General features: G+C 33.4%; 2 protein-coding genes across 3 annotated transcripts in view; one reads left to right on the plus strand and one right to left on the minus strand.

Moving 5' to 3' along the window:
- The window catches only part of LOC110031830 (bifunctional phosphatase IMPL2, chloroplastic), a 27425-nt gene extending 17121 nt beyond the window's left edge, over positions 1–10304 (plus strand). The window contains exons 5-9 of one of the 2 annotated variants that reach the window (XM_020735248.1): positions 8437–8561; positions 8682–8748; positions 8881–8970; positions 9273–9384; positions 10034–10304. In XM_020735248.1, coding sequence (XP_020590907.1) covers positions 8437–8561; positions 8682–8748; positions 8881–8970; positions 9273–9384; positions 10034–10104 — 465 coding nt within the window. In that variant the 3' untranslated portion in view covers positions 10105–10304. Of the gene's footprint in view, positions 1–8436; positions 8562–8681; positions 8749–8880; positions 8971–9272; positions 9385–10033 lie in introns of those variants that run through there. The other variant, XM_020735255.1, reaches the window with a different exon arrangement.
- Positions 10305–25094: 14790 nt separating this feature from the next.
- The window catches only part of LOC110018377 (APO protein 3, mitochondrial-like), a 3911-nt gene continuing 3245 nt past the window's right edge, over positions 25095–25760 (minus strand). Inside the window, exon 4 of the mRNA XM_020715674.1 lies at positions 25095–25501. Coding sequence (XP_020571333.1) covers positions 25095–25501 — 407 coding nt within the window. The remainder of the gene's footprint in view (positions 25502–25760) is intronic.

The raw sequence follows: 25760 nt of genomic DNA on the forward strand, positions 1-25760 counted from the left end.
GTTTAGACCTAAATTAAGCCTTTAAGGGTCAAATTTGGGTCAAACTTGAGCTAGCTTTGGGCTAAGCTCAAATTGATTGTTGTGTTTGGTCACAAATGACCTTATAAAGGATTTTCAACAAAAGTTGGATGTCAATTTGAAGTTGAAGGCATTCAATTGTTGAGATTTGGGGTGTTAGCCAATATTGGGGCTAATTGGGGTTTTGGTCAAAGATGGTCAAATTGGATCATGGTGTAGTTGGACAAAATGAAATTGGGAATATTTTGGATTTATTGGGATTTTTTAGGAATTTTTGGAATTTTTTGATTTTTGGGCCATGGAGGGGCATTTTGGTAATTTGGCCATTTTTGACAATTTTGGCAAATTTGGATGTATTTCGATATATTCAAAGTGTTTGAAATGAGTTTTGATCTGTTTTCGATATTTTGGCAAAATTTTGGAATTTTGGCCAAGGAATTTTGGCCAAATTTGGGTCTCAAGGGCAGTTAGGTAATTTGGAGGTGTGTAGGGCAAAAGACCAAGTTGGGCATTTCAAGTGCGATTGGGTAAATATCCATTCTAAATGAACCATGGATCAATGAAATCTCCATTTTGGGCTCTCATGTATTGATCTTAGTTAGTCAAGGTATTGTGAGGGTATTGTGAAGATATGGTAAGGGTATAGTGTACCTTAGCTCCAAATCAACACCCAGGATTAATCCTAAGGCAAGTAGTCCTATAGGAACTCTCATTGAGTTCCCTCATAATGATCTTACCTACTAAGTATTAGAGGTTATGACCAATATGTGGAACTTCAAGTCGAGTAAAGAAAAGAGTTTTGAGTTTCTAATGGTGATGGTACCTTTTCTAGTTTTCTAAGATTAGTCAATAGGAAAGTCCTATGGCTAGACTTAGGCTACTAAAGAAGTTTCTAGACTTCAACCAAAAAGTGAGGTCAACAATGATATTTTGGTCAACTCCAAGAATGAAGAGGGGCATGCCCAACTTCTCATAGTATCGCTGAATACTTTTCGAGAGAATAAACTTTATGCCAAACTCTCTAAGTGTGAATTTAGGCTTTGAGAAGTAGCATTTTTGGGCACATTATTAGTGGAGCTAGAATTTATTTAGATCCTACTAAGATTAAGATAATAATGGATTGGCCAAGGCCAAGCACCGTCATCGAGATTCGTAGTTTCCTCAGATTAAGTGGATATTATCGCAGATTTGTTGAAGGTTTCTCTCGTATTACTGCACCTTTGTCAAGGTTGACTCAAAAGGCTGATAAGTTTGAGTGGTCCGATGCTTGCAAGTTGTGTTTCCAGAAACTTAATAATTACTTGGTAACGGCCTCAATTCTCACCATTCCCTCTGGCGCAGATAGATTTCAGATCTACAGTGATGCTTCACATCAAGGATTGGGGTGTGTTCCAATGCGGCGTGACAAGGTTGTAGCTTATTCCTCATGATAACTCAAGGTGCATGAAAGGAATTATTGTACCCACGACTTGGAGCTAGCTGCAATTATTTTTGCACTAAACATATAGAGGCACTGCCTTTATGGAGTTCAGTGTGAAGTTTTCATCAATCATTAAAAGCTTGAAGTATATTTTCACTCAAAAGGAGTTGAACTTAAAGACAATGACTCGAGTTGATGAAAGACTATGACTTGGAGATTCAGTATCACCTTGGTAAAGCGAACGTGGTCGAAAATGCTTTAAGCAGAAAGTCTTCTATGCATGCAGCTTGGGTGGTCACTCAGGAGCAGGAAGGACTTTGACAGGAGATACTTCATGAGGCACATTCTACTCCATATTCTGCTCATTCTGGAAGTACTAAGATGTCATAATCTTAAAAAATTATTTTGGTGGTCTGGTATGAAAAACCTTATAGCTTAGTTCGTAGCTAAATGTTTGACATGTCAGATGGTTAAGGCGGAACATCAAAGACCTCGTGGTCTATTGCAACTCCTTCCCATTCCAGAGTGAAAATGGGAGATTTCAATGAATTTTGTGGTTGGTTTGTCGAGATCGAAGCAAGAACATGATACTATTTGGGTTGTGGTTGATAGACTTAGTTAGCCCATTTTCTACCAATCAAACACGCTTATTCAGTGGATAAATTAGTCAAGATCTACATAGACAACATTGTTTGTTTGCATGGAATTCCAACTGTCATCGTGTCAGACCGAGATGGAAGATTTACTTCCAGGCTATAGAAACAAGTGCATGAAGCCATGAGCACGAGATTAAGACTTTAGTACTATTTTTCATCCTCAAACAGATTGCCAAACAGAGCGTGCCACTCAGACTTTAGAAGACTTGTTGAGAGCTTGCATAATGGACTTCTGAGGAAGTTGGGATGACTATATTCTGGTTGTAGAATTTGCTTATAACAATAGCTTTCAGACTTGTATCGACATGACACCATGCGAAGCACTTTATGGCAGAAACTGTAGATCTCCCTTGTGTTGGTTTGTGATTGGTCAGAGACGAATATTTGGACCACAAGTGGATCAAGCTACTGAGAAAGTTCTTCAAATTTGAGATCGACTATGTGTGGCCCAGGATCGGCAGAAGTACTTCGACCCAAACATAAAGAGATTGAATTCAAAGTCAGAGATCTTGTTTTTCTGAAAGTTTCACCTATGCGTGAAGTTGCATGATTTGGCCAGACTGGAAAGCTTCAGCCTCGTTTCATTGGTCATTTGGAGGTGATCAAGAAAGTCGATAAAATTTCATACCATTTGACTCTTCATCCAATACTTGCGGGAGTACACAATGTCTTTCACATCTCTACTTTGGCGTTATAGCATGATAATTCTCATATTATTCGATACGAGCCATTAGTAATTCAAGGAGAGTTGAGTTATGAAAAGGTACTAGTGGAGTGTGAAGTTCGACAGCTGCGCCGCCGATCAATTTCTTTTGTTAGAGTGCTTTGGAAGAACTAGTTAAAAGGTGAAGCAATTTAGGAGATTGAAGAAGAGATGATCATGAAGTACCCACGATTGATCCAGAACTATGGTATGAATTTGGGGACAAAATTCTTTTGAGAATGGGAGTATGTATGATCTGAAAATATTTTCTTATCTTTTCTTCCTTCTCCGCGCTCTGCCGCCTTCCCAAATTAAGCACCCCGAATTGATGCGTGATTCCTTTCATTTTTCTTATTCCCGCGCACTTGTCGCCTTCTCGAATTGCTCGATCGCACCGCTTCCCATTACTATTTAAGGAGGGTCGAGCGTGGGCTAGGGCACCGATCTCCACCTCTCCTCTCCCTTACCTCCTTCCCATCTCCCTCTTCCATCCTCTTCCGGTTTCACCTGAAAGCATCACCTTTGTGATTGAACTCCCTCGTGATACAGTCGCGGTTTGAGCCGGTGAGAAGGCAACGATAGGAACGCAACGTACAAAGGCCCAATTCTCTTTTTTTCCTCCTACTTCGCTCCTACTCGAAACTATTGAAGATGGTAACCTTGAACTTCTTCCCTCTCACGCTTCAGCTTCTCTAAATCCTACGAATCCATCTTCCACGAGATTCACTAAAATTTTAAGTTAAGGCAAACCATACGGAAAATGGGATTTATGAAGTTTGCGTTAATTATATTACAATTTATTAAATCTTTAGTGACTGTAAGTTTTCCCAACAATTAATTCATAAATTTTTATTTTTCCTTATATCAAAATAAAACAAAACAATATTTTTTTATTATAGTTAATGTTAATTAAGATGATTATTTCATTCTTATAAGAAGATGATAATAATAATCTATTTGATATACATACTTATATTAGATATTTGTAGGTCTTTTAGAATACATCTAATTTAGTAAATAAATAAGTTTAATTGTCTAATTGTTTGTCTTATTTTTCTAAATGGTGTAGGATTGCTAGTCGAACCATTAAACTTGTAGAACGGTCGTGATGGCCGTCTGGAGGTAAGTAATTGTTGTTTATTGGAGGATAAACATATCATTCCTAGTTAAGTGACGTTATTCCTTGTTAATTGTAGTAGAATCACATCCATTGTTTATGTTTTGTCAGTCCTGCACTTGCTACTTTAATTATATTGTTGCACTTGTTATATGCTTATTTTATTGTTCATGATAAAATTAGCAAATCACCTTAATTTATTGTTGCCTATTTGAATAATCCTGCAATTATAGTGTTTTCATTTTCTTGCATTTTATAAACTTACATGTGAATTCGCATCTTTTTACAAGCTTGTGTAAAAATAACATACTTCTTGCATATTATATCCGTGAAAACAAATTTGGCATGCTTATGTGTAATGGCATATAGGTCGGTAGAATCCTTTTGGATTTTGGCTAGTAGGGCCGACGGACTCACAGAGTAACAACTTTACAGGAAATCGTCAGGTTTCTTTTGGTTGGCATTTGGCCTTTGTGGTTTCAGGGTGTCTGTTAAAACCAAATATATAAATATAAATGAAAAACATAATAATAATAAAATTGATGGAAAATGATTACATGCTTTCGTTTAATATGCATATTTGATATTTACCCCCCTTTTTGTTGGTCTTACATTGTTACATATGCACCCTGTGATTCTTTCTTACATGTTCATGTTGCTTGCCCCATTCACTTTGTCGTTTATGCTTTAATAGATAACTGTTACTTATTGAGTTTGTTAAACTCACTCTTAATATATCTGCATAACATGTTCTGTTCAGCCACCACTAAGACTGTCTCCACCGAAGGATGTTTTCCAGTTTTGATTTTCTTTTTTGTAGTATTTGTCTTATTTATTATATTTTCTTTGTTGGGTCTGGGTAGTTGTCCTATGTTGTCCTGTATATTTTGATTCAGCTAAATTTAAGTTGTATCATTGAACTTTCAGTATTAATAATGTTTATTTTTATATTTTTATTTTCAATGGAAGTCTTTCTTTGAAAATACAAAATGAGTTCAAATCATTTCCTCATGCCCTACTTTGTCGGGGCATACCACATTCCGAACCTGATGTGTGACTCATCTAGGAAGGTAACTATCGTATGTCTGCACTTCTCTTAACCACACACTTAAACAACAATTCTAAATTTTGTAAATCCTTTTTTTAACGAGTTTCTTATACCGGGATTTAAGGCTAACCTAAGGAAAAATGGGATTTAGGATTTAATTGAGTTTTATATTGCTATTAATAGGGTTAGATGTGATGCATGTAAATCTCTTAAAATTTTATTTAGAAATAAAAAATTCTATTTTTCCCTATATCATTATAAAACCAAAACAAAATACTATTTCAATTATGTTACTTAAATTTAATTAAGTTCATAACCTTTTAAAAATATAATAATAATAATAATAAATTAACAACAATAATAATAGTGATAATGCACGTCGATCAGGTTATATCTAAGTAATAGAAACTTAACTGCATGACAATTTTATTTTCAAAATGGTGTAGGATTGCTAGTGGAATCATTGAAGTTGTAGAAGTGTTGTGATTGCCGTTTTAAGGTAAGTAACTGTTTTTGATTAGAGGATAAACACGTCCTTCATAGTTAGGTGTGTTAATCCTTGTTAATTGTAGTAAACTCATAGTTATTCTATAGGATTGTCAGTCTTGCCCTTATTATTTCAATTGTTTATTTGTTATAGGCTTTACTTACTGTTCATGATGAGATCACTATTCTTCTTAACTTATTGCTACAAAGTTTCTTGCATATTTGAATTAATCCAACAATTATGATTTGTTCTTTTCTTATACTTGTATGAATTTGCATCGGTCATATCACAATCATGTATGAAATACTATAATTTTAACATGTTATACACGTGGAAACAATTTGACATACTTGTGTTTAATGATATGTAGGTTGGTAGAACCTTTTTGGATTTTGGCTAGTCAGGTCGATGGGCCTTTTGGCTAGTCAGGTCGATGGGCCTATAGAGTGACAACTCTAGAGGAAATCATCGGGTTTCTTTAGGTTGATATTGACTTTTTTGGTTTCAGGGTATATGTTAAAACTGACCATATATAAAAATATAAATGAAAGTTAAATAATAAGAAACTTGATTATAAAAGATTTCATGTTCTCATGTTATGCATATTTGATGTTGACCACTTTCTTATTGTCTTACCATATTATATTTATGCACGTAGTGATCGTCCTCATTTGTTCATACTGCATGCCCCATTTTCCTTTGTCGTTTATGCTTTAATAGACAAGCATTATTTGTTGAGTTTGTTGTCAAACTCACTCTTTGATATTTTTTCATACAGGTTCTATTCAGCCCACCCCAGTAGGACCGTCACCAACAGAACAAACTTTTCAGTTTTAGTTTTTTCATATTAGTATTTTTCCTAGGTCTTTGTTTAGTTATTGCATTTTTTTGTTTGGTATGGGTAGTTGTTCCGTATTATTATTTCTTTTTTGATTTAGCTAGTTTTTTTATTTTTCGTCTAGTTGTATCAGTGAACTTTTTAGTGTTAATAAAATATATTTTTCTCTATTTTAATTTGCATACTAATCTTTCTTTGAGAATACAAAACATGTTTATTTTATTTCATCGTGTCATGCATTGTCGGGGTGTACCGTCTTCCAGACCCGGGGTGTGACACATAAGATGACATCATGTGAAAAATCACACCTTAAAATAAGAGATCTAATTATTTATTAAATCATGCATCTTCTATTTATTCTTACACAAACAAAGTATTTCAAGTGTTTTTTCTTGCTACTAGGATTTTTACAATACAAGAATATAACATGTGAATTATAAATTTATACCTCGCTCGTCATAGCAACATGAAGTGAGGCGTGTTATGAAGTAAACTTAATCAGACAGTGATCACAATAATTACTAATTGCTCACTTAAATTAGAGAGTAGGCATATACTTATGATAAGTGTATTCTTACCTTACATAAAAAAGTCAATAAAATAACATGACACATCATCTTAGATAGACATGTCTTGGAAAATCTTCCCACCCCAAAAGCTTACATTCTAATTGTCCAATGATGACATAGGATAAGAAAGCTGTGGCATCTAGTGCTGAGCTCACTTGTGATAGTCATGAATATCACTCATGAATAAACAATCAAGATAAACATCACATAAATTGAAGCAATCACATATCAGGCTCAAAAGACATCAGATCTATGCCACACAACCGCATTTCAAGTAAAAAAAAAAGTAAGCTTACTTTGCGCATAAACAAATTAGGGATGTTTCAAGTTAGGGGCGTCAATAAATAACAAGCCACAAAAACCTAACATGAATCTGACCCAAAATATTTTAGTTAAGGTTGACCCACTTAACTTTCAGTTGGGTTTGGGTTGAAAATTATAGCCTATTTAATTTTTCGCGCATGTTCAAATTAGCCCATCTAAATGATTCCAACTCGTCAACTTGTATAATTTTTTATATCCAACATAATTTCTATTATTTTATATTTACCATTTGATAAGTGATTTCTTATCATATATTTATGTTACTTATTTATTTTATTTTTTTCATTTCTAACTACTTATAAATATTTTAAATAGGTTAATAAATTTTTGCCAATTTTGTTATAAACATGTATGATTTGGGTCAGGTTTTTTGATCTGTTTGATAAACGGGTTAGATTATGGTCATGCAAATTAGGGTTAGGTAAAATTTGTGTCAGTCCCAAAATTGACCCTTTAATCGAAATTAATATCCCTAGTTCAGGTTTGATATCTTATTTAATAAGGTCGTGGGTATTAAATAATATAGCAGTACAAAAAAAATGAAATTATCACATATTAATATACATTATTTTGAATTAAAATTAATAATATTAATGAGAAATAATGTTATAAAATATAATTAAAAAACAAACATACTCAAATACACCACATTATATGAAACATATTGCTCTATGGATATCTTGGTTAATGCAACAACAACATTACAAGCACAAAAGAAAAGAGTAATCAAACCAATACAACATACAATTTTGCTTAATAAACAAACAAAATAAAGTGTTTTAGTTATTTGGTTACTGACACAAACATAATCATATTATGCTATTTAATTATTCAATATTTACTAATGACACTTAAAGCAATATATATGTATGTATGTATGTATGTATGTATGTATGTATGTATGTATGTATGTATGATTATGTTTGTGAGAGAAGTGTCATAAACATTATTTTTGAGAGAAGTGTCGAAGTAATCCCCGGACTCTTTGTGGGTGGTCATTTTAGTTCCAGAGTCTATAAAATCGTCAATTCAGTCCCTAAACTTTTTAAAACAATGGGGACTCTTTTGGGCCATATTAAAAGAGTTGGAGTGTTAATTTGATAATTTTATGGACCCTGAGACTAAAATGACATCATGTAAGTAGTTGGGGGACTATTTTGGTACTTCGCCCCCTTTTTTTCTATATGGATATTAGTAGCTAAAACTATCCGTGTGCTACCTGTGCATGTTGAAGCATTGTTTTTCTGTGTGTATAGATTGTTGGCATCATTGACCAACCTATTCTGAGAGAGAGATGGATTGGGATAGAAGGGAAACCAACCACACTCAATGGACGGGAAGTATCTACAAGGACCTGCAGCAAACTTTCTCAAGCCTACCTGTGTGCACCTCGTGCATTCTTGAGTTTTTGAACATAATGCTACATATTTCATTAATTTCTATGAAATTATGCACCAATTCTTTAACATATAAAACTTACTTTTATCTATGTTTCTAACAGCTATAGTACAAGCCCACATCTTTTTAGTGGTGAGGCTGAATTGGCTTTCAACCGTTTGAGAAATAAGGTTTGCTTGCATAGTTCAAATTTTTCTATTTTTGGTTGCTTTCCTGAAGTATATGCATGTTTTGGTGGGATTTCATAAGAATAGACTGATATGCTGTTTTCCTTTCTTTTTTTTTTTTTGGGCCAAGCCAAGGTGAAGGTGCCTTTATATGGTTGTGATTGTTATGCATATGCGCTTCTAGCTTCTGGGTTTGTGGATCTGGTCGTTGAATCTGGGCTTAAGGTAACCTTTTTTGAATATTTTTATTTATTTTTGCTTTTTTATTTCATTCAATTATTCTCATTTGCTGCAAACATGGGACGGTGAGTTGGTTAGAGGGGGCATGCATGTGACTAAGTTAGAGGTTCTGGCCTCTATCCTGCAAAAACATTTTAGAAAGTGAAATGGAAATTTTTTTTCCAATGCCCAGACTTGAGTGATTCATATTTTCAACCCAGACCCTGATTTCTTTTGTTATGCAATTATATTTTCTCTGCTGATTTTTACATTAATTACTCACATAATTTATCATTATGCTCGAACAGCCCTATGATTTTCTCTCACTGATTCCAGTGATAGAAGGAGCTGGGGGATATCTAACAGACTGGAAAGGAAATAAGCTTCACTGGTTGCCATCTCCTGACTCCCGCGTTACAAGTATGTATGTTTTGGCATGAAATATCAGCTCTTTTTTTGCAGTCTACTTTTCTAAGTTCTATAAACCAGCATTTTTGTAATTAGTCCATATGCCTTTCATAATTCTAGAACTTAATGTACTTAGCTCTGAATTTCACTACTGCATATTATTATCTGTTTATTTGTTCTAAAATCAACCTTTAATTACGAAAGATCTCACTCATGGATTGTTTTGAAGTGATTTTATTTGCTTTTTTCTTGTTATTTCTCCGGGCATGGTGAGCACTCAAATCCCTTCCTTCGAGATTTTTTGCTTTATTTCCAATCAATTTTCCGCTGATTCAAGCATTTTCTATTTGCTTTGCTTTAATTTGCTTTGCTTTACTTTCTTTATATATATATATTATCTGCTTTGCATACATTCCACCCAATACCTATATATTTACATATCTAACATTGAAACTTTACATTTACATTCATACTACCCAAATCTTTCTTGTCACATAAAAAATCCCACCATCTTAACTTTGAGCTAGTGAAATATACCTTTTCATGTATTGGTAAGGTTTATGTAAAAATTGAAGTGGTGTTAAATATGTAAATATATAAGAATTGAGTGCATGCCTGTAAATCTTCCCCTGTTTTTCAGTGTTCCGAAATTCCATTTCAGGTTTCAATGTGGCGGCAGCTGGTGACCTCGAGATGCACAGGCAGGCCCTGGAGGTTTTACAATGGCGGTGAAGTATCCATCCCTGGAAGATAATATAGCAGATTATTGGTCTTATCAATAGTTTAGAGAATCAGACTTCTGTCCATTGAATACATTGTTAGGAATAAAATTTGAAAAGTCATGATCTAAATGCAATTAGAACAAAATAAAGTTCCATAACTTTGGTTTTATTATTGGAAATAAAGTTAAATTGGTTGCACTTGCATATTCAAAAGTAGAGAAGGGTATATTTTGAGGAAATTTATTTGTTGGGGACAAAACTAGAGATGATTATATTAATCATTGCTTATTTGCTTTATGAACCTTAAACTTTTTGAAATGAATGTAAGAAATCTGATTATAAATCAAACTATTTTGTAGATCAACCCCAATGATTTGAGATTATTCAGATCATAAATACAATTAAAAAAAAAACAAACAATTGGTAAATTGAAATAAAACCTCCCCCCACCCCCTCGTTTCAGCAAAAAATTTCCAGATTTTTTAACTTCTACTTAGATTTATAGGATTATCTATTATTTATAAATTTCAATGAATGTTTATCTAAAAGTTATGAAATGATATAACAATTGTTCATATTTATATGATTATCTATTATTTACAAATAACACTGAATATTTGTGTCATAAGATCACAGCTATAATGCGAGAAGTATGTACATGAACAATAAATAAATGAGTTACTTGAAAAGGTTGGCATGAAGAGGTTAAAATTTTACAAGCCTTCCATGAGTCTATCAAATAGATTAGACTTAGATAAAGAAGGAAAATCAGCAGGCAATAAAATATATGAGTATAATAAACTAACCTTTAAACCTTATTGTGAGCAAACATTATATTACATTTATTGCTTGTGTTTGTGCTCATTTTCAAGACAACCCTAAGGAGTCTCATTTAATCACAGTTAGTATATTTCACTTTTTTTTTTATTATAACTTATATAATAGTCTTGATACTAGTCTTGCGGTATCCCAAGAACCTACTAACTTATAACTTCTATATTAGATGTAGTTTCAAACATAAGTGCCCGTCCAATATATGTTAACTCATTGAATCATTACTTATGTCTTAGTTTAGAAAGAAGCAAAAATATGTGGTCTTACCACAATAGAGATAGAGTATTGCAGACCGCTATAATGCGCAAATGTTTTGACTAAAGAAACATTTAAAATACTACAGAATTAAATTAGAGTAGATTCTAATTAGGTTTGATAAAATTAATGATAGCAACTTAACAAAGAATCTATTTCAACATTCATAGACAAAAACAAATAAGATTTCATTAAAGATCATGTTTCATGTGGAGAAAATTAAATTTGTCACAACAAAATTTCGAACTACAACCATTTTTATAGAACCATTGATAGAAGATGGATTTTATGAAGTCGAGAGAAAACTTGGAATGCAATATACTTATCTTTGATTTGGTATATTATATGTTATGAATATTTTAATTTGATATAAATATTATTTCTATTTTGCTTTCATCCTTCTTTTTTTTTTGTTGACAAAAAATAAAAAGATTTGCATGTGGTTGTGACTTTAATTAATGCATAAATTTAGGAGTTACCCAAAATTATTTTTTTAATTAATCAATTTACACATCAATCTATGTAATTGATACGGACCAAGTGTTGTGAAGCACTAACAATACATGCAAACATATGTGTTGTCCAAGTAGTATATATAATTGAGTATGTGCGTCAATCTCATAAAGAATGAGTGAACTCCCAAAGTAAGGTAAATTTCTAATCTACTAGTTTTGAATTTAGCATGAATGTTAGATATTTGGTAATTTTTAAACTATTTAAACCTAATTTTTGTAAGAGTATAAACCTATGAACTAAGTTTTGGGATTTTAATCATGTGAGAAAGCCTCCCTTGAATTGGACCTAACATATTAGACCTATCCATGTGACTAATATTATTGACAACCAGGAAAATTAACATTACATGGCCCCTCCAGGTGGTTTTAATAAATATTGACGTTTCTTATTACAGTTAGTTCCCTAACCATATATAAACTCCAGTCTTTTCATGTTTCCCTAAGTAATTGCATTACTCTAGCAGCAATATCCCTATTCTTCTAAAGCAATGTATGTCAATTTAATTGGTTCACTAGACTACTCCCATAGTCTTAGATCACAATCCATTTTAACAGATCAACTGGTCATGTTGAAAGTAAATGAAGAGCAAAAAATGAACATATCAACATTCTACACACAAAAATCTCAATCACAATTCATAGATAGTACTAATATGCATAAATTTTCAATTCAAGGAAGTGAGAAATCTAGTCATCACTCATTGGAAGGAAACACAACAAAATATTAATTTCAAATTCAAAGCAAATATAAGTTAGACCAATCTCACTAAATTGATCCATTGAATTACAAGAGTTGGAATGAAATTATAAGATTTCCCCACTTGAAGTCATAACAATCACAATCTCACTCTCCACACTTAACTTGATCTCACTCAAGAAACAACTCTCACACTCACAACACTCCCTTAGATCCATCCTTCAAAGTACTATGAATGCTCCCCATAAGTCTCCGTTGAAGCCCTCCTTTATCTTCTTCTGGTCTCCTCAAAAAATCCAACTATGAAGCACTCAAGAGATCCCTTTGAATTTGAAAAAAAATAGTTCTTTTGTTGCCCCAGAGATGCCATGTGAATAGAAAGCATCATAACTCCCAATGTCGGTTGATCAATTTTGGAATTCCTCCTAGGAGTGCCAAGTCTCCCTCGCTTGGTGTTGTGCGTCCTGGTGCAGCTGCAATGTTTTCATGAAATGGCTCAAAGGTTCTTTGCTTTCTGTTTGTGTTGTAAGTTGGACGACGTAATCATACCACTAAGGTGGCACACCGATGCCAAAATGTCGTGGCCAAACCATAAGTGGCGTATCTACGTTAGAGCCCACTATAACACCTTGGCACCACTCTCTCTAGTAAGAGGTGCATATGCGCCCATTTGGGTGGCACCAAGTTGCCTTGAGGCACCTCTCTGTATTAGCACTTCTGCATGATTAATGAGTCATTAAGCACTCATGAACACCTGTAACCTACAATTACACAAAAAAAATACCTGTAAAAGCATAAATAGGAAAAAACTAATGAAAGGAAATGTAGAAAAATATTGGCAAAACATATCACATATTTTACACACATCAAACTCCCCCAAAATACAACTTACAAATACAATCCAGATCAAGTCTAGGTAAATACAAAACAAACCAAGCAACACCACTCCAACTAATCGTCAAAATGCTCTATTGAACAACTACAAACAACCTCTTCTTCTTCCTAATTATCATCTTTCTCTTATTAGTTCTCGTGTAAAGTGGAGCAGTGAGAACTGCATCGGATCGGGCCTCGTGTTACTTCCCTCTCGGTGGCACAACTCTTGTCGGGCAGCATGGTAATGGGCTAGATATTTAAATTGGCTTTGTTATTGAACTACATAGTGTTGGGATCTCTCATACAACTGATGTAGCCCCCACCGCATAATTGTCTTGTCCTGAGAGAGAAATAGTGTCAACATATTTGTGGAGGGCAGTGAATGCATCAAAAAACTTGGGCCAAGGCTGCGAAGTACTATGCTAGGAAGAATTAGGTTGTGAAGAACTAAGTCGGTCAAAACTCATAATTTTCCCAAAAGTCGTCTTGTTATACCCATGCATAGATTTCTTCGTCGTCAGTCTCAAAAGGCCAAGCCGCTCCTCCCAATTATTGTACTTCACTCTAGCTCTAACACAGACGGCAAAAATCACCGCTGAATGACTAACCCTATGCTTTAAGAATATTACAAATAAAGGTACTGATGCTCTTTCCTATGGTGATAGATTTCTCCCCTTGATTATAGTAATTTAACACTATTCTCTACCTTGTGACCTCACTAAGGTTGGTGCTTTGCAAAAGTTTGGTTGAGATAAAATAGTGCCAAAGTCTGGATTAACATTCAAAATAGTAGCAGGGACTCTTTTTTTGTCTCTCTTCCTCCACTCCACTTGCCCATCAACAAGGAGTTCGAAATGAAAATTCAAAAGCAACAAATCTAGAATATATATCTTCAAGGATATCATGAATATCAAAAATGAACTTATTATGGGACACAACTAAAATCTACTCGCTTTCCCCACACGAAGACCATTTATCTATTTGTAATTTCAAATTAAAATAATATTCTCTTACCACCAAAATCATAGCTACCCCATCCTCACATCAAAGCCTTTCCTAACCTCTCCTAACAATTACACACTCAACTCTCCCACCAAGGGTAAAAAATCCCCTCTCAACGATCAAATTCTTCGACATTAAGAATTCGTGGTAGCAGTTAGCATCTTTAATGCTCACAAACATCTTAGAATCGAAGTATGAGGGTATTTTTCTTCCGTTAGTTCAAGGAGCCATTATCGAAGAGAGGCACAAGATAGTGGATCTTTCTGATGGACGTGTCTGGTGGCAGTGCCTTAGCGCCAATGGAGAGGTGCAGGAGTGTCGGTTGGGAACGCGGATAGGAAGCTCCTAGGTGCCTCTTGTGGAGCACCAAGGTGTTAAGCTTACGATATGGTGGAGGGTGGGCACACCTGACATGAGGCACACACAAGACACAACTGGCATATACATGCCAAAATGTGTATACATGCCGAAATGGCGCACTTACGCCATTGCTTTGTGTGCGAAAGTGTTATGTTTACTGTAAATTTTGGTGATGATGTATTGTAAGACAAAATACAAGTGTCAAGCAAGCAAGACCTATAAACCCCAAACTCTCAACACACAAACAAGATCAAAAACCAACTAGACACTTAACACAACACAAATACATGTTGAAATCAGCAAACAAGAAATAAAAAAATTTCAAAAATAAAGCACACAAAAGATAACTCTTGGGTTGTCTTCCAAATAGAGTTTGATTTTATGTCATCAACCAGATAATATCAAATTTTATTAATTGGGCTGACACATTGTCCGAGTTTCTCTAAGGCAAATCCTATCACCTCCTAAGTACAATTTTAGTCTATGGCCATTAACCTTAAACACCGGACAATTTTTCAATCATTGAGGTCAACAACTCCAAATGAATGCACTGTTATTACAATGAACGAGGTCACCTATATTTAGTTTTCCTGCAAACAATTTTAATTTTGAATTGTACAACAAAACCCCATGTTCATGCTTGAAATTCTTCTTAATAAGTTTTTGATCATGTCGATTCTTCAGTTGCTCTTTATAAATCCTAATATTCTCACAAGCTTCCAATCTCATCTCCTATAATTTGTTCAACTGTAATAACTTTTTCTGTTGAATGTTTAAGATTCTAATAGAATCATTAATTGCCCAATAGGTTTAATGCTCTAACTCTACAGGCAAGTGACAGACTTTTCCCAAAGTTAGCCTACAAGGGGACATTCATAGGGGTGTCTTGGAAACTATCCCCTAGGCCCATAAAGCATCATTTAGCCCGAGTGACCAATTATTTCTGCTCAAACTAATAATTTTTTTCTAAAATTTTCATTATCTCTATAATGAACACTTCTACTAATCCATTAGTTTGAGAATGATAAAAGTAGAAATCTTTTGTTTAGTTTCATATTTAACCACTAGTGCCTCATTTCTTTTATTGCAAAAATGACTTCACCATCACTGATTCTTACCATGGGTGTTCCAAATCTACTAATAATATTTAAAAAAAAAATCTCCAAATATTTTGTAAATCATATTTGGATAAAGCTGTTGTTTCAATCCATTTAAAGAAAGTTTATTAGCCACTAAATATAATTATTACCTAAAGAAGATAGAGAAGACCCCATAAAATCTATTCCCTAAACATTAAAAAAATTATACTTCCAAAATGTAATATAAGGGCACTCATCTCTTTTAAAAATATTCTCTCCCCTTTGATACTGATTGCATTTCTTAATATAATTGTTAACATCCTTAAATAGAGTCATCGAGTAAAATTCAGATTATAAAATCTTAGAAATTGTTCTAAATACTCTAAAATGCTCTCCAAATTCACAATCATGACTCTAATAATCTCACCTACTTCTTTTAGTGGGACACACTTCCTAATAATTTAATCCTTACATTTTATAAACAAGTAGGGCTCATCCTAAAAGTAAATTTTGGTATCGAAAATAAACTTCTTCCTTTGGATATACAGTATATCAAAAGGTATACTACAATTAACAATGTTGTTCACTATGCTAGCATACGAAAGAAGTTTTGTTAAAAAATGGCAAGCAATTGTTCCTCAGGAAATTTCTCATTTATGCATCAAAACAGTTAGAAGAATGCTCCTGCTATAATCGAGATAAATGATCTGTTACCTGATTTTTAATACATTTCTTATCAAATATCTCTATATCAAATTCCTATAACTAAAGTATTTAACGATTCAGTTAAGAGTTAGCATTCTTCTTAGTTACGAGGTACTTAATTGAATAGTGGTGAGTATGGACTTTAACTTTATTGCCTATCAAATAAGAACTAAACTTGTCAAATGCAAAAACTATCACAAGTAACTCCTATATGGTGGTATAATTTATTTGCGCTTCATTCAAAGTCTTACTCGTATAGTATATCACATGAAAAATCTTATCTCCATGTTCTAGCATTACCCCTATATGAGAGTCACTAGCATCACACATGAGCTTAAAAGAAATCTCTAAATTTAGTGCAACAATAATTGGTATGGTGACTATTTTTTTTTTTTAAATAATAAAACTCAAAAGGCACATCATTCTCTAACAAATGACACAACAGTTTGGATATTGTAGAGAAGTCATGAATATATCTACAATAGAACCATGTGTGCCAAAAAAAAACTCATAACTCCTCTAAAAATATTGGTAGATGTAGTTTTTCTATAACTTGCATATTAGACTGATCAATTTCCATCCCTTTCTCTGGTAACTTATGCCCAAAGACAATCCCTTCACAAATCATTAATTGACACTTTTCCCAATTCAACACTAGATTAGTCTCTTCATACTTTTGCAAAACCTTTGTTAAGTGTTCAAGATAAGCATCCAAAGAATATGCCACATATCGAGAAATCATCCAAAAAAACTTATATCCCCTTTTCTATCGAATCCAAAAAAAATCGTCATCATACATCTTTGAAAAGTAGCAGGGTGTTACAAAGTCCAAAAGACATTCTCCTGAAGGCAAACGTTTTATATGAACTGGTAAAAGTGGTCTTATAATAATCTTCTAGAGTTATAGAAATTTGAAGATTACCAGAATATTTATTTAGGAAATAGTAGTGATAGTGGCCTGCCAATCTATCTAGCAACTGGTCAAGAAAGAGCAAGGGGAAATGATCTTTTCTAGTGGCTTTGTTTAATTGTATATAGTATATGCGTATTCTCTACCCGGTGACACTGATAATGGGTATAAGTTTTTTATGGTCATTTTTCATTAATGTCACTCATCATTTCTTAAGAACACGATATATTGGGTCAACCCATGCACTATCTGAAATGGGGTAGACGATTCCTATATCTAACCACTTAAATATTTCATTTTTCACCACTTCTTTCATAAAACGGTTTAGGATCCTCTGAGAATCATCTTTGAGTTAGTGATTTTCTTTCATCAATATTCTATGCATGCATAGTGAAGGGCTTATACTGTTTATATCTACTATAGTCCACCCAAAAGCTTTTCTAAAATTCATTAACACTCTCATCAATTTTTCCTCTTGCAATTAAGTTAAATCAAATAAAAATAATGATGGCCATAGTAGAAGATTCTCCTAAAAATTCATACTTCAAATGTCTAAGGAGAATTATACGTTCTAATTCAAGTCCGTTAACTACATATGGTATTAAGGGTTTAACATAAGTCAAGATGTCTAAAATCTCATACCTTTACCTAATCACTCTAGGGATTGCTTCTTATAGTAGAGCGGATTTTTTCTGAGGGACTTCGTTATCTTCCTCTATCATGTCATGCTTTCGACCTCAAATGTGTCTTAAATTTGACTTCTAATCGACACATCCACCAAATCCAACCTATAACAAGAACCATCACTAGATTCGAGGGGGTATTTAATTAATTTCAAAACATTGAATATCACCACTTGATCATTAACTCTCATAGTTAATTCCATCTTCTAGACATTAATCATTATTATTCATGTGGGTAAAAAAAAAATCTATCTAAAATTCAAGAAATCGTCTTATCTTCCTCCATGTCTAGAACTATGAAATCAGTAGAGAAATAAAATTTATCCATTTTAACCAAGACAACCTCTATAGCCCCCTCAAGATAAGTCAAAGATCGGTAGACAAGTTGAAGTATTATAGTGCTAGGTTGGATGTCTCCTAATCCTAATATCTTGAAAATCAATAAAGGCATAAGATTTATATTGACTCCCAAGTTACATAAGGTTTTTTCAAATAATTTCTCATATAAGACAAAGGATGGTAAAACCGCCAAGGTCGTTAAGTTTCTAAGTGAGTTTCTTTTAGAAAATAACACTGCATTCCTCGTTCAGTGCTACAGTCTCAAAATCACCTAGTATTTTTTTCTTATAGACAATATTTTTCATGAGTTTTACATAACTAGACATTTGCACTAAAACTTTAATGAAAGAAATGTTAATTGTAAGTTTCTTAAACACTTATAAAAATCTTAAATGATGAGGCTTATAGTTTTGAAGCCTCCAAGGAAATGTTGGAGGTGGACTTTCTAGCTCCTTTCTGGGTGGTGAGTTTGATTTTCCTAAGTTTGGGGTAGGTTTGTCATTAAGTCTTTCGAGCTCATGATTAATTCTTCTACATGTGGCTCCTTTCTAATTACTTCTTCCAACTATTTTCCACTTCTTAACTTAATAACTTTCACATGCTCATTACCTCCATTTTTGGGATTCACTTTTATGTTGCTAGGTAGAATCCCTTGGGCTTCTTGCTCAATGAGTTTGCTATGATAGTCGCTACAAGTTAGATCTACAATTGGTTCCACATTTATAACACTATCTCTTTCAAAAATAATTTCTTTTTCTTAAACTGTGTATTGAAGTGAATCCTAGTAGGTATGTTGGACTTAGGTTGCCACTATCCTGGTTTTTCCAATTACTTATTGAATTGGGTTGGTTGCTACTCTACTGTTGGATTCCTACACCCTGATTATTTTTGTTATAGTTATATTTAGAGTAATTCTTCCAGCTTAGGTTGTAGGTGTGGGGATACGAGTTATTGAACTATTATTTATAACATTCATGAAATCTACAAGCACAACACTGAGATCAACTAGTTGTCCATAAGCTTTTTCCTCTATTAATCCTAACCCTAATGCAGAATTCAACCTTAAATTATCTATCTTCTGGGATATAACAATTACTTATGAAGTTAGGATTACTAAAACATATGTGGTGTGCACGCTATTACTTTCCTAGGATTGATTCTATCTGCAAGTCATTGAAAATTATTTATTGACAACTCCTCGATCGGTGAATATGTCTTCTCAAATGACTTTGACATGAGTAGATCCCTAATTGCAGCATTTATTATTGACCTCAATAATCCCACCACCCTATTATAAAATGTTTGAAGTATAAGACAGTTTGGTAATGCATGATGGAAACATTTTAAGCTTCATAGATTGATTCTTCATCTAATCGGGTAAATGAAGTGACATCATTCCTAAGCTTTGTCGCTTTAGAAACAAGTATTTGACTAGAAAGTTTTGCGCTAATTCATTCAAAGTAATAATAAATTCCAGATTGATTCTTCATCTAATCGGGTAAATGAAGTGATATCATTCCTAAGCTTTGTCGCTTTAGAAACAAGTGTTTGACTAGAAAGTTCTGAGCTAATTCATTCAAAGTAATAATAAATTCCGATGTTAAGAAGTTATGCTTATCCCTAACTGAGAAAAAGAAAATTCTAAATCTAGCAACTTCATTAGAAACACTTTTTTATCGACATGTAGCATATAATTTAAGAAAACTAGCTAAGTGGAAGTGGACGTCAGAGTCTTCTGTGTGTCATCCCCCAAACTGGTTGCGTCAGCATGGTTATTGAAACTTAAGTGAATCTCCTCTATTGATAGGTTGGCAAATTTTCCCAAGTGGTCTAACATGATATAGGGTTTAAGTGTGTTATCTTATTCATGTGGTATGTTTGTCATCTCTCATATTTTCATTTTAAGTCATTAATGTTTTTTGATTTTTTTTATAGTTTTTTCAAGTTCAGAATCGTATGGTATTAATTTTGAAGTTCAATCCTATGCATATATAACTAGGAGAATCTCGTTAGTGGTCCTAAACTAATAGATATATCAAGTCACAACAAATAAACTAGTCATAACATGAAGCAAATAGTTATATGTGCTAAAATTATAAATTAAACAAAAACATGCAATTTCACAATAATTAAAATGCAGCAAAATAGATATACTAAATCAACACTAGAATCAGGAAGCACACAACAAAATATATTTTTAGATTTTCTAACACAATAAATAGCAAATAAGCTATACAAAAATTTTAGCACGTAATGTTGAAGTCTAAATTCCAAGGATTCAACTAAAATTTTCCCAAAATTAAAAATTTAATGCCGTTCCCTGACAACAACGTCAAAAATTTGATACGGACCGAGTGCTGCAAAGCATCAACGATACACACAAGTATACCTATCATTCAAATAGTATACAGAGAGGAACAAGTGAACTCCCAAATTCTGGAAAAATTCAAGTTTGTTGATTTTGAATCTCGCCCGAATGTTTGAAACTTGGTGATTTTTAAAGTATCTAAACCTAATTTTTGCAGGAGTTTCAACCTATAAACAAAGTTTTGGGATTTTAATCAAGCGAAAAAACCTCCATTGAATTGGACATAACATACTAGTTGTATCAATGTGACTCTAATGTTATTGGCAACTAGGAACAACAATATTCTTTAGCCCATTCCGGTGGTCTTAAGAAATATTGATATTTCTTATTAGAGTGAGTCTCTTGACCATGTAAAAACTTATGTGTTTTCATGTTTTCCTATTCGGATACACTATTCTAACAACAATATTCATATTCTCCTAAAAAAATGTACGTTACTTAAACATTCCACTAGCCTATTCTCATAATACTATATCACAATTTGTTTTAACACATTAAATGCACAGGTTGAAAGTAAATGAAGAGCAAAAAGTTACAATATCAATGTTAAACACAAAATCTCAATTACAATTCATGGATAGTATTAACATGGATAGATTTACAATTCAAGGAAGTGAGAAATCTAATTATTACTTGTTGGAAGGAAACACAATGAAAAACTCATTTCAAATCCAAAGAAAATATAAGTTAGAACAATCTCATCGAATTGATCCATTGAATTACATGAGTTGAAAAGAAATTCTGAGATTTTCCCACTCTAAGCACACAACAATCACAATCTCACTCTCTACACTTAACTTGATCTCACTCAAGAGAACACTCTCACATACTCACAACACTCCCTCGAATGAATCCTTTGAAGTACTTTGAATGCTCACGATAAGCCTTCGCTGAAGCCAACCTCTATCTTGTTCCCGTCACCTCCAAAGATCCCACTCTAAAGTGCTTGAGAGATCCCTTTGAAAAAAGGGTTTTATTATATCCTCAGAGATGCCACACGTACAGAAATCAGTCTTAAATCCAAATGTCGGTTGGTCGGTGTCGGAGTTCCTCTTGGGAGCTCCACAATCTCCAAAATGGTGTGGCCACGCCATTAGCGGCGTAACTATGCTAGAGCCCACCATAACACCTTAGCGCCACAACTTCGGCGCCTACACACCAATCTCTCGGTTATCAACATATGAAAGCGCATGAGAAGCGCATATGCACCACTAGGGTGGTGCCTTGACGCCACTCTCTCTAGTAGGAGGCACATATGCACCCATTTGGGTGACACCAAGGTGCATTGAGGCACCTCCATAGGCGCCACCCTCTCTGGTAGGAGCATATGCACCCATTTGGGTGACACCAAGATACCTTGAGGCACCTCCATCCATATGTTAGCTCCTATGCATGATTAATGTGTCATTAAGAACTCATGAATACATGTAACCTATAATTACAGACAAAAATACCTGAAAAAGCATAAATAGGGAACAAATAATAAAAGAAATTTTAGAAAAAATATTGACAAAATATATCACATTTTTACACCCTAGTAATCGACCACAATGTTAAAAATATGAAGGATGGAATCACGATTGATATTGAAGGCAATATATTAAGCCTTGTAATCTAGTTAATTTATGTAGTCTTTTCTCCAAGAGTATAAAACTGCAAAATGTCAAACTTTTATGACTCGTCAAGAAATTTGCACTTGAAAACTTAAAAAAAAAAAATCAATTTAGAAGCACATAAATTTGGTAAACATAAAAAATTTAAAACCACCACCTATTTGTAGGCATATAAAGAACTATAGAACTTAGTTTCTATAGAATTTTGGATTTATAAAGGATTGTTCATTTAATACAATGATCACACATAAGATCTATGAATGATAGATGAGATGTATGATTAGGATTGTCAAAAAGACTCGTCATTCACAAACAACTCGTTTTCGAATTGCTAAGTAGTTCCTATTCAATTTGTTTGTTAAGCAAAAGAGCAAATCATGAATAATTTTTTGAGCTCACTTTATAAATGTCGAACACGAACAAACTTTGGTTTGATCGTATCGTTTCTTTGACTTGAATTAATTAAATAATAAATAAATAATATTATTATAATACTTTTATATTAAAATTTTATGTTATATTTAAAAAAATATATTAAATTTTATTATGTTTAAATAATTCGAGCTGATTTTGAGTCAAACACGAGTTGGAATTAAAAAAAAATTTTAAAGAGCTAAACATAAACATGCTATTTACGAGCACAATCTTATTCAAGCCAAAAAAAAATTCTACTGACCGAGCATAAACAAACACTAGGCTAGCTCAAGCTCGGCTTGTTTACACCACTAAATTATGATCTAACATATACTATCTATTGGAAGCTATCTCTTGGAAAATCATTTTAGCTATAATTACATAAAACACATTTGATGCAACTTTAGCTAAATAAACATTTTTGGAATGGCCATACAATTGCTATATTATGCATACAATTACCTGAAAATTCAAACCATTGCTATTTTATTCCATACAATTAAGTCAATATAAAACAAATGAATTCATCGTACAGAAAAGCATGCTCGGCTCAAAATTATTGTTTTAATCTTGTCATAGAAGACCATGAATCCAAAATATAGCTTATTTATACATCCCATCCCCCCTCCTCTCCACTAAATTACTATGAGGTTAGAAACTAACATTGTTATATCTCTACGTTATCCACACTCCCAGCAATGAGTTTTTGAACCTTCTAGGTCATCAAGCCACTTTCTGAAGTAAATTAAGTGCAAGAGCCTACAATCAATATCATTTGTTCAAGATGTCGTGGAGGCATCAATATTTCATCCAGAGCTTTCAAAATGCCAAGTACAATGTGTTGTGCAAGCTTTCATTTTTTGTTTCAATATGCAATATACACAATATATCTCTTTTACTAACTCAAATGTTTATGGTTTGTATATGATATATACATGTTCTTTGCATATAATATTCATTTACTTAACCAAACTTAACCAACATTAAATCATAATTTTCAGCAAATATAATAATAATCAAACAGCATCAACTAATAATTTACAGCCTATATAATGATACATTCAATAATAGTAACTTTTAGATATCCAAAAGTATATAAAACAAAGAAAATATAAAGAATAAAGTAATGAAAGAATATTTACAAAATAAGAGCACTCCTGAGTTTAAAATACCGGGTGAAGAGAACAAACCAAGAAGCATTCTCAAAAATAAGCTCGTGAGAGAGAAGCTATTTGATAGGCAGCAAGAACCAATGGCAAGCGTTAAGAAAGCCAATGGGTTACATGATAAAGAAAAGCAACTAGCTTTAGTGGGAGAGAATGAAGGAATAATGCGAAACAATTCAATACTGATAAGAACAAACGAGAAGTAAATGCTTGTTCCATAATTATTGTGCCATATCAAAATCAATCCATAAATTTGAACTATGTTCATCGTGAGCAGATCCAAGCATTTAGTGCTATACCACGTTGCAACAAAAAAGAGGCTTGCAATTAACATGCAAGTAATGCGTGAAGCAAAGTGCACTGTGTCGTTTCACTCCTAAAGTGCACATATAATAATATTAGTTTCATCAACAACCAAAATACAAAAAAAAAAAAAAAAAAAAGATGTTAGTTCTTAATTTAGTCATGTTTTTCGTACTTGAGACTTTATGAGCCTTGGGAAACTTGGTATTTATTATTTTCTATTATTTGTATTAGGTAGCACTCGCTTATCAAGTGAGTATGAGGTGGCGTAGTTTCTCTACCGGCTTGAAGAGTGAAAGAGTTTGACTTAAAATAGAATATGAAGAGTAAAATCCTAATACTTGTTAAGAAAAAGGCATGGACATATGTTGATTAGAGCCAACTGCATACACTTTTTATGTATTTACTTTACAAACTATGTTATTTTTGTTTAAAAATATAATTATTGCATTGACAATATTTTTTATTGTAAAATGATTATAAAACATCGGTTGGCCCCTCCTCATCATGGTGTGTCATACACTTCTAGTCAAAAACATACATGTTCTTTTAACTAAAGCAGAGTTGGATTTTTTAACTCATACTAACAAAAAAAAAAAAATAACGCATTTTATATCAATACTCAACTAGTGGCCACACAGTTCATAAAATTTTGGACAGTTCAAAATTTCTATAAAATATCAATAAATTTGTAAAAAATAATTCAGAAGGCAATTTTACATACCAAATGAAAGTTGCGCTAAAAGCCACACAGTTCATAAAATTTTGGAAAGTTCAAAATTTCTATAAAATATCAATAAATTTGTAAAAAATAATTCAGAAGGCAATTTTACATACCAAATGAAAGTTGCGCTAAAAGTTCATTTTGAGAAACTCAAATTTCATACAACCAGTTTGTCCTCATCCAACCCCGGAACTGCCACATCCTCCCTCAGAAGCCCACACTCCCCTACACAAGCGCCAGCTTGCGCAAAAAGCTCAACTACAGCTGGGAGCTTCCCATAATACATCCTCAGGTTGTGCACAAGTAATTTGCCACCATTATAGGGGCCAGGAACATGCCATACATAAACTGGCGGCACCAAATCATCAATGGCTGCCTTCTGCCATGCATGTTGTCCATCTCTCATTTGATGCTTGTATGCCTGGCAAATTCTAGCACGGTGTCCCTTAGGTCCTACCTGAACCTCAGGGCAATACCCACAAGTTTGAACAGCGTATTTTTCCATGAGTTGTACGGCACCTAACCTCATTCTCTCCCATGCACTCATCCCTCGCACTGCAATACCTGCAGTGGTTGTCAATAGAATATCTGGTTGAATGGGGAAAACTTTACAGGAGAGATTTTGGTAGATTGAGAGCTTCTTAGTTAAAGCATAAAGAACAAATATGTTAGTTATCATAATAAATCAAACATAAAACTCTTCACAAATTCCATATATCATTAATTTCTCTATAATCTCAACAACATATAGGTACATAGCTTTTTGATGTTGTCCAAAACATTGTCTAGCAACATTTAAGAAAAATAAACCCAACCCCCCCCG

This window comes from Phalaenopsis equestris, unplaced genomic scaffold (genome assembly GCF_001263595.1).
Source record: "Phalaenopsis equestris unplaced genomic scaffold, ASM126359v1 Scaffold000002, whole genome shotgun sequence".
Lineage (NCBI taxonomy): Eukaryota > Viridiplantae > Streptophyta > Magnoliopsida > Asparagales > Orchidaceae > Phalaenopsis > Phalaenopsis equestris.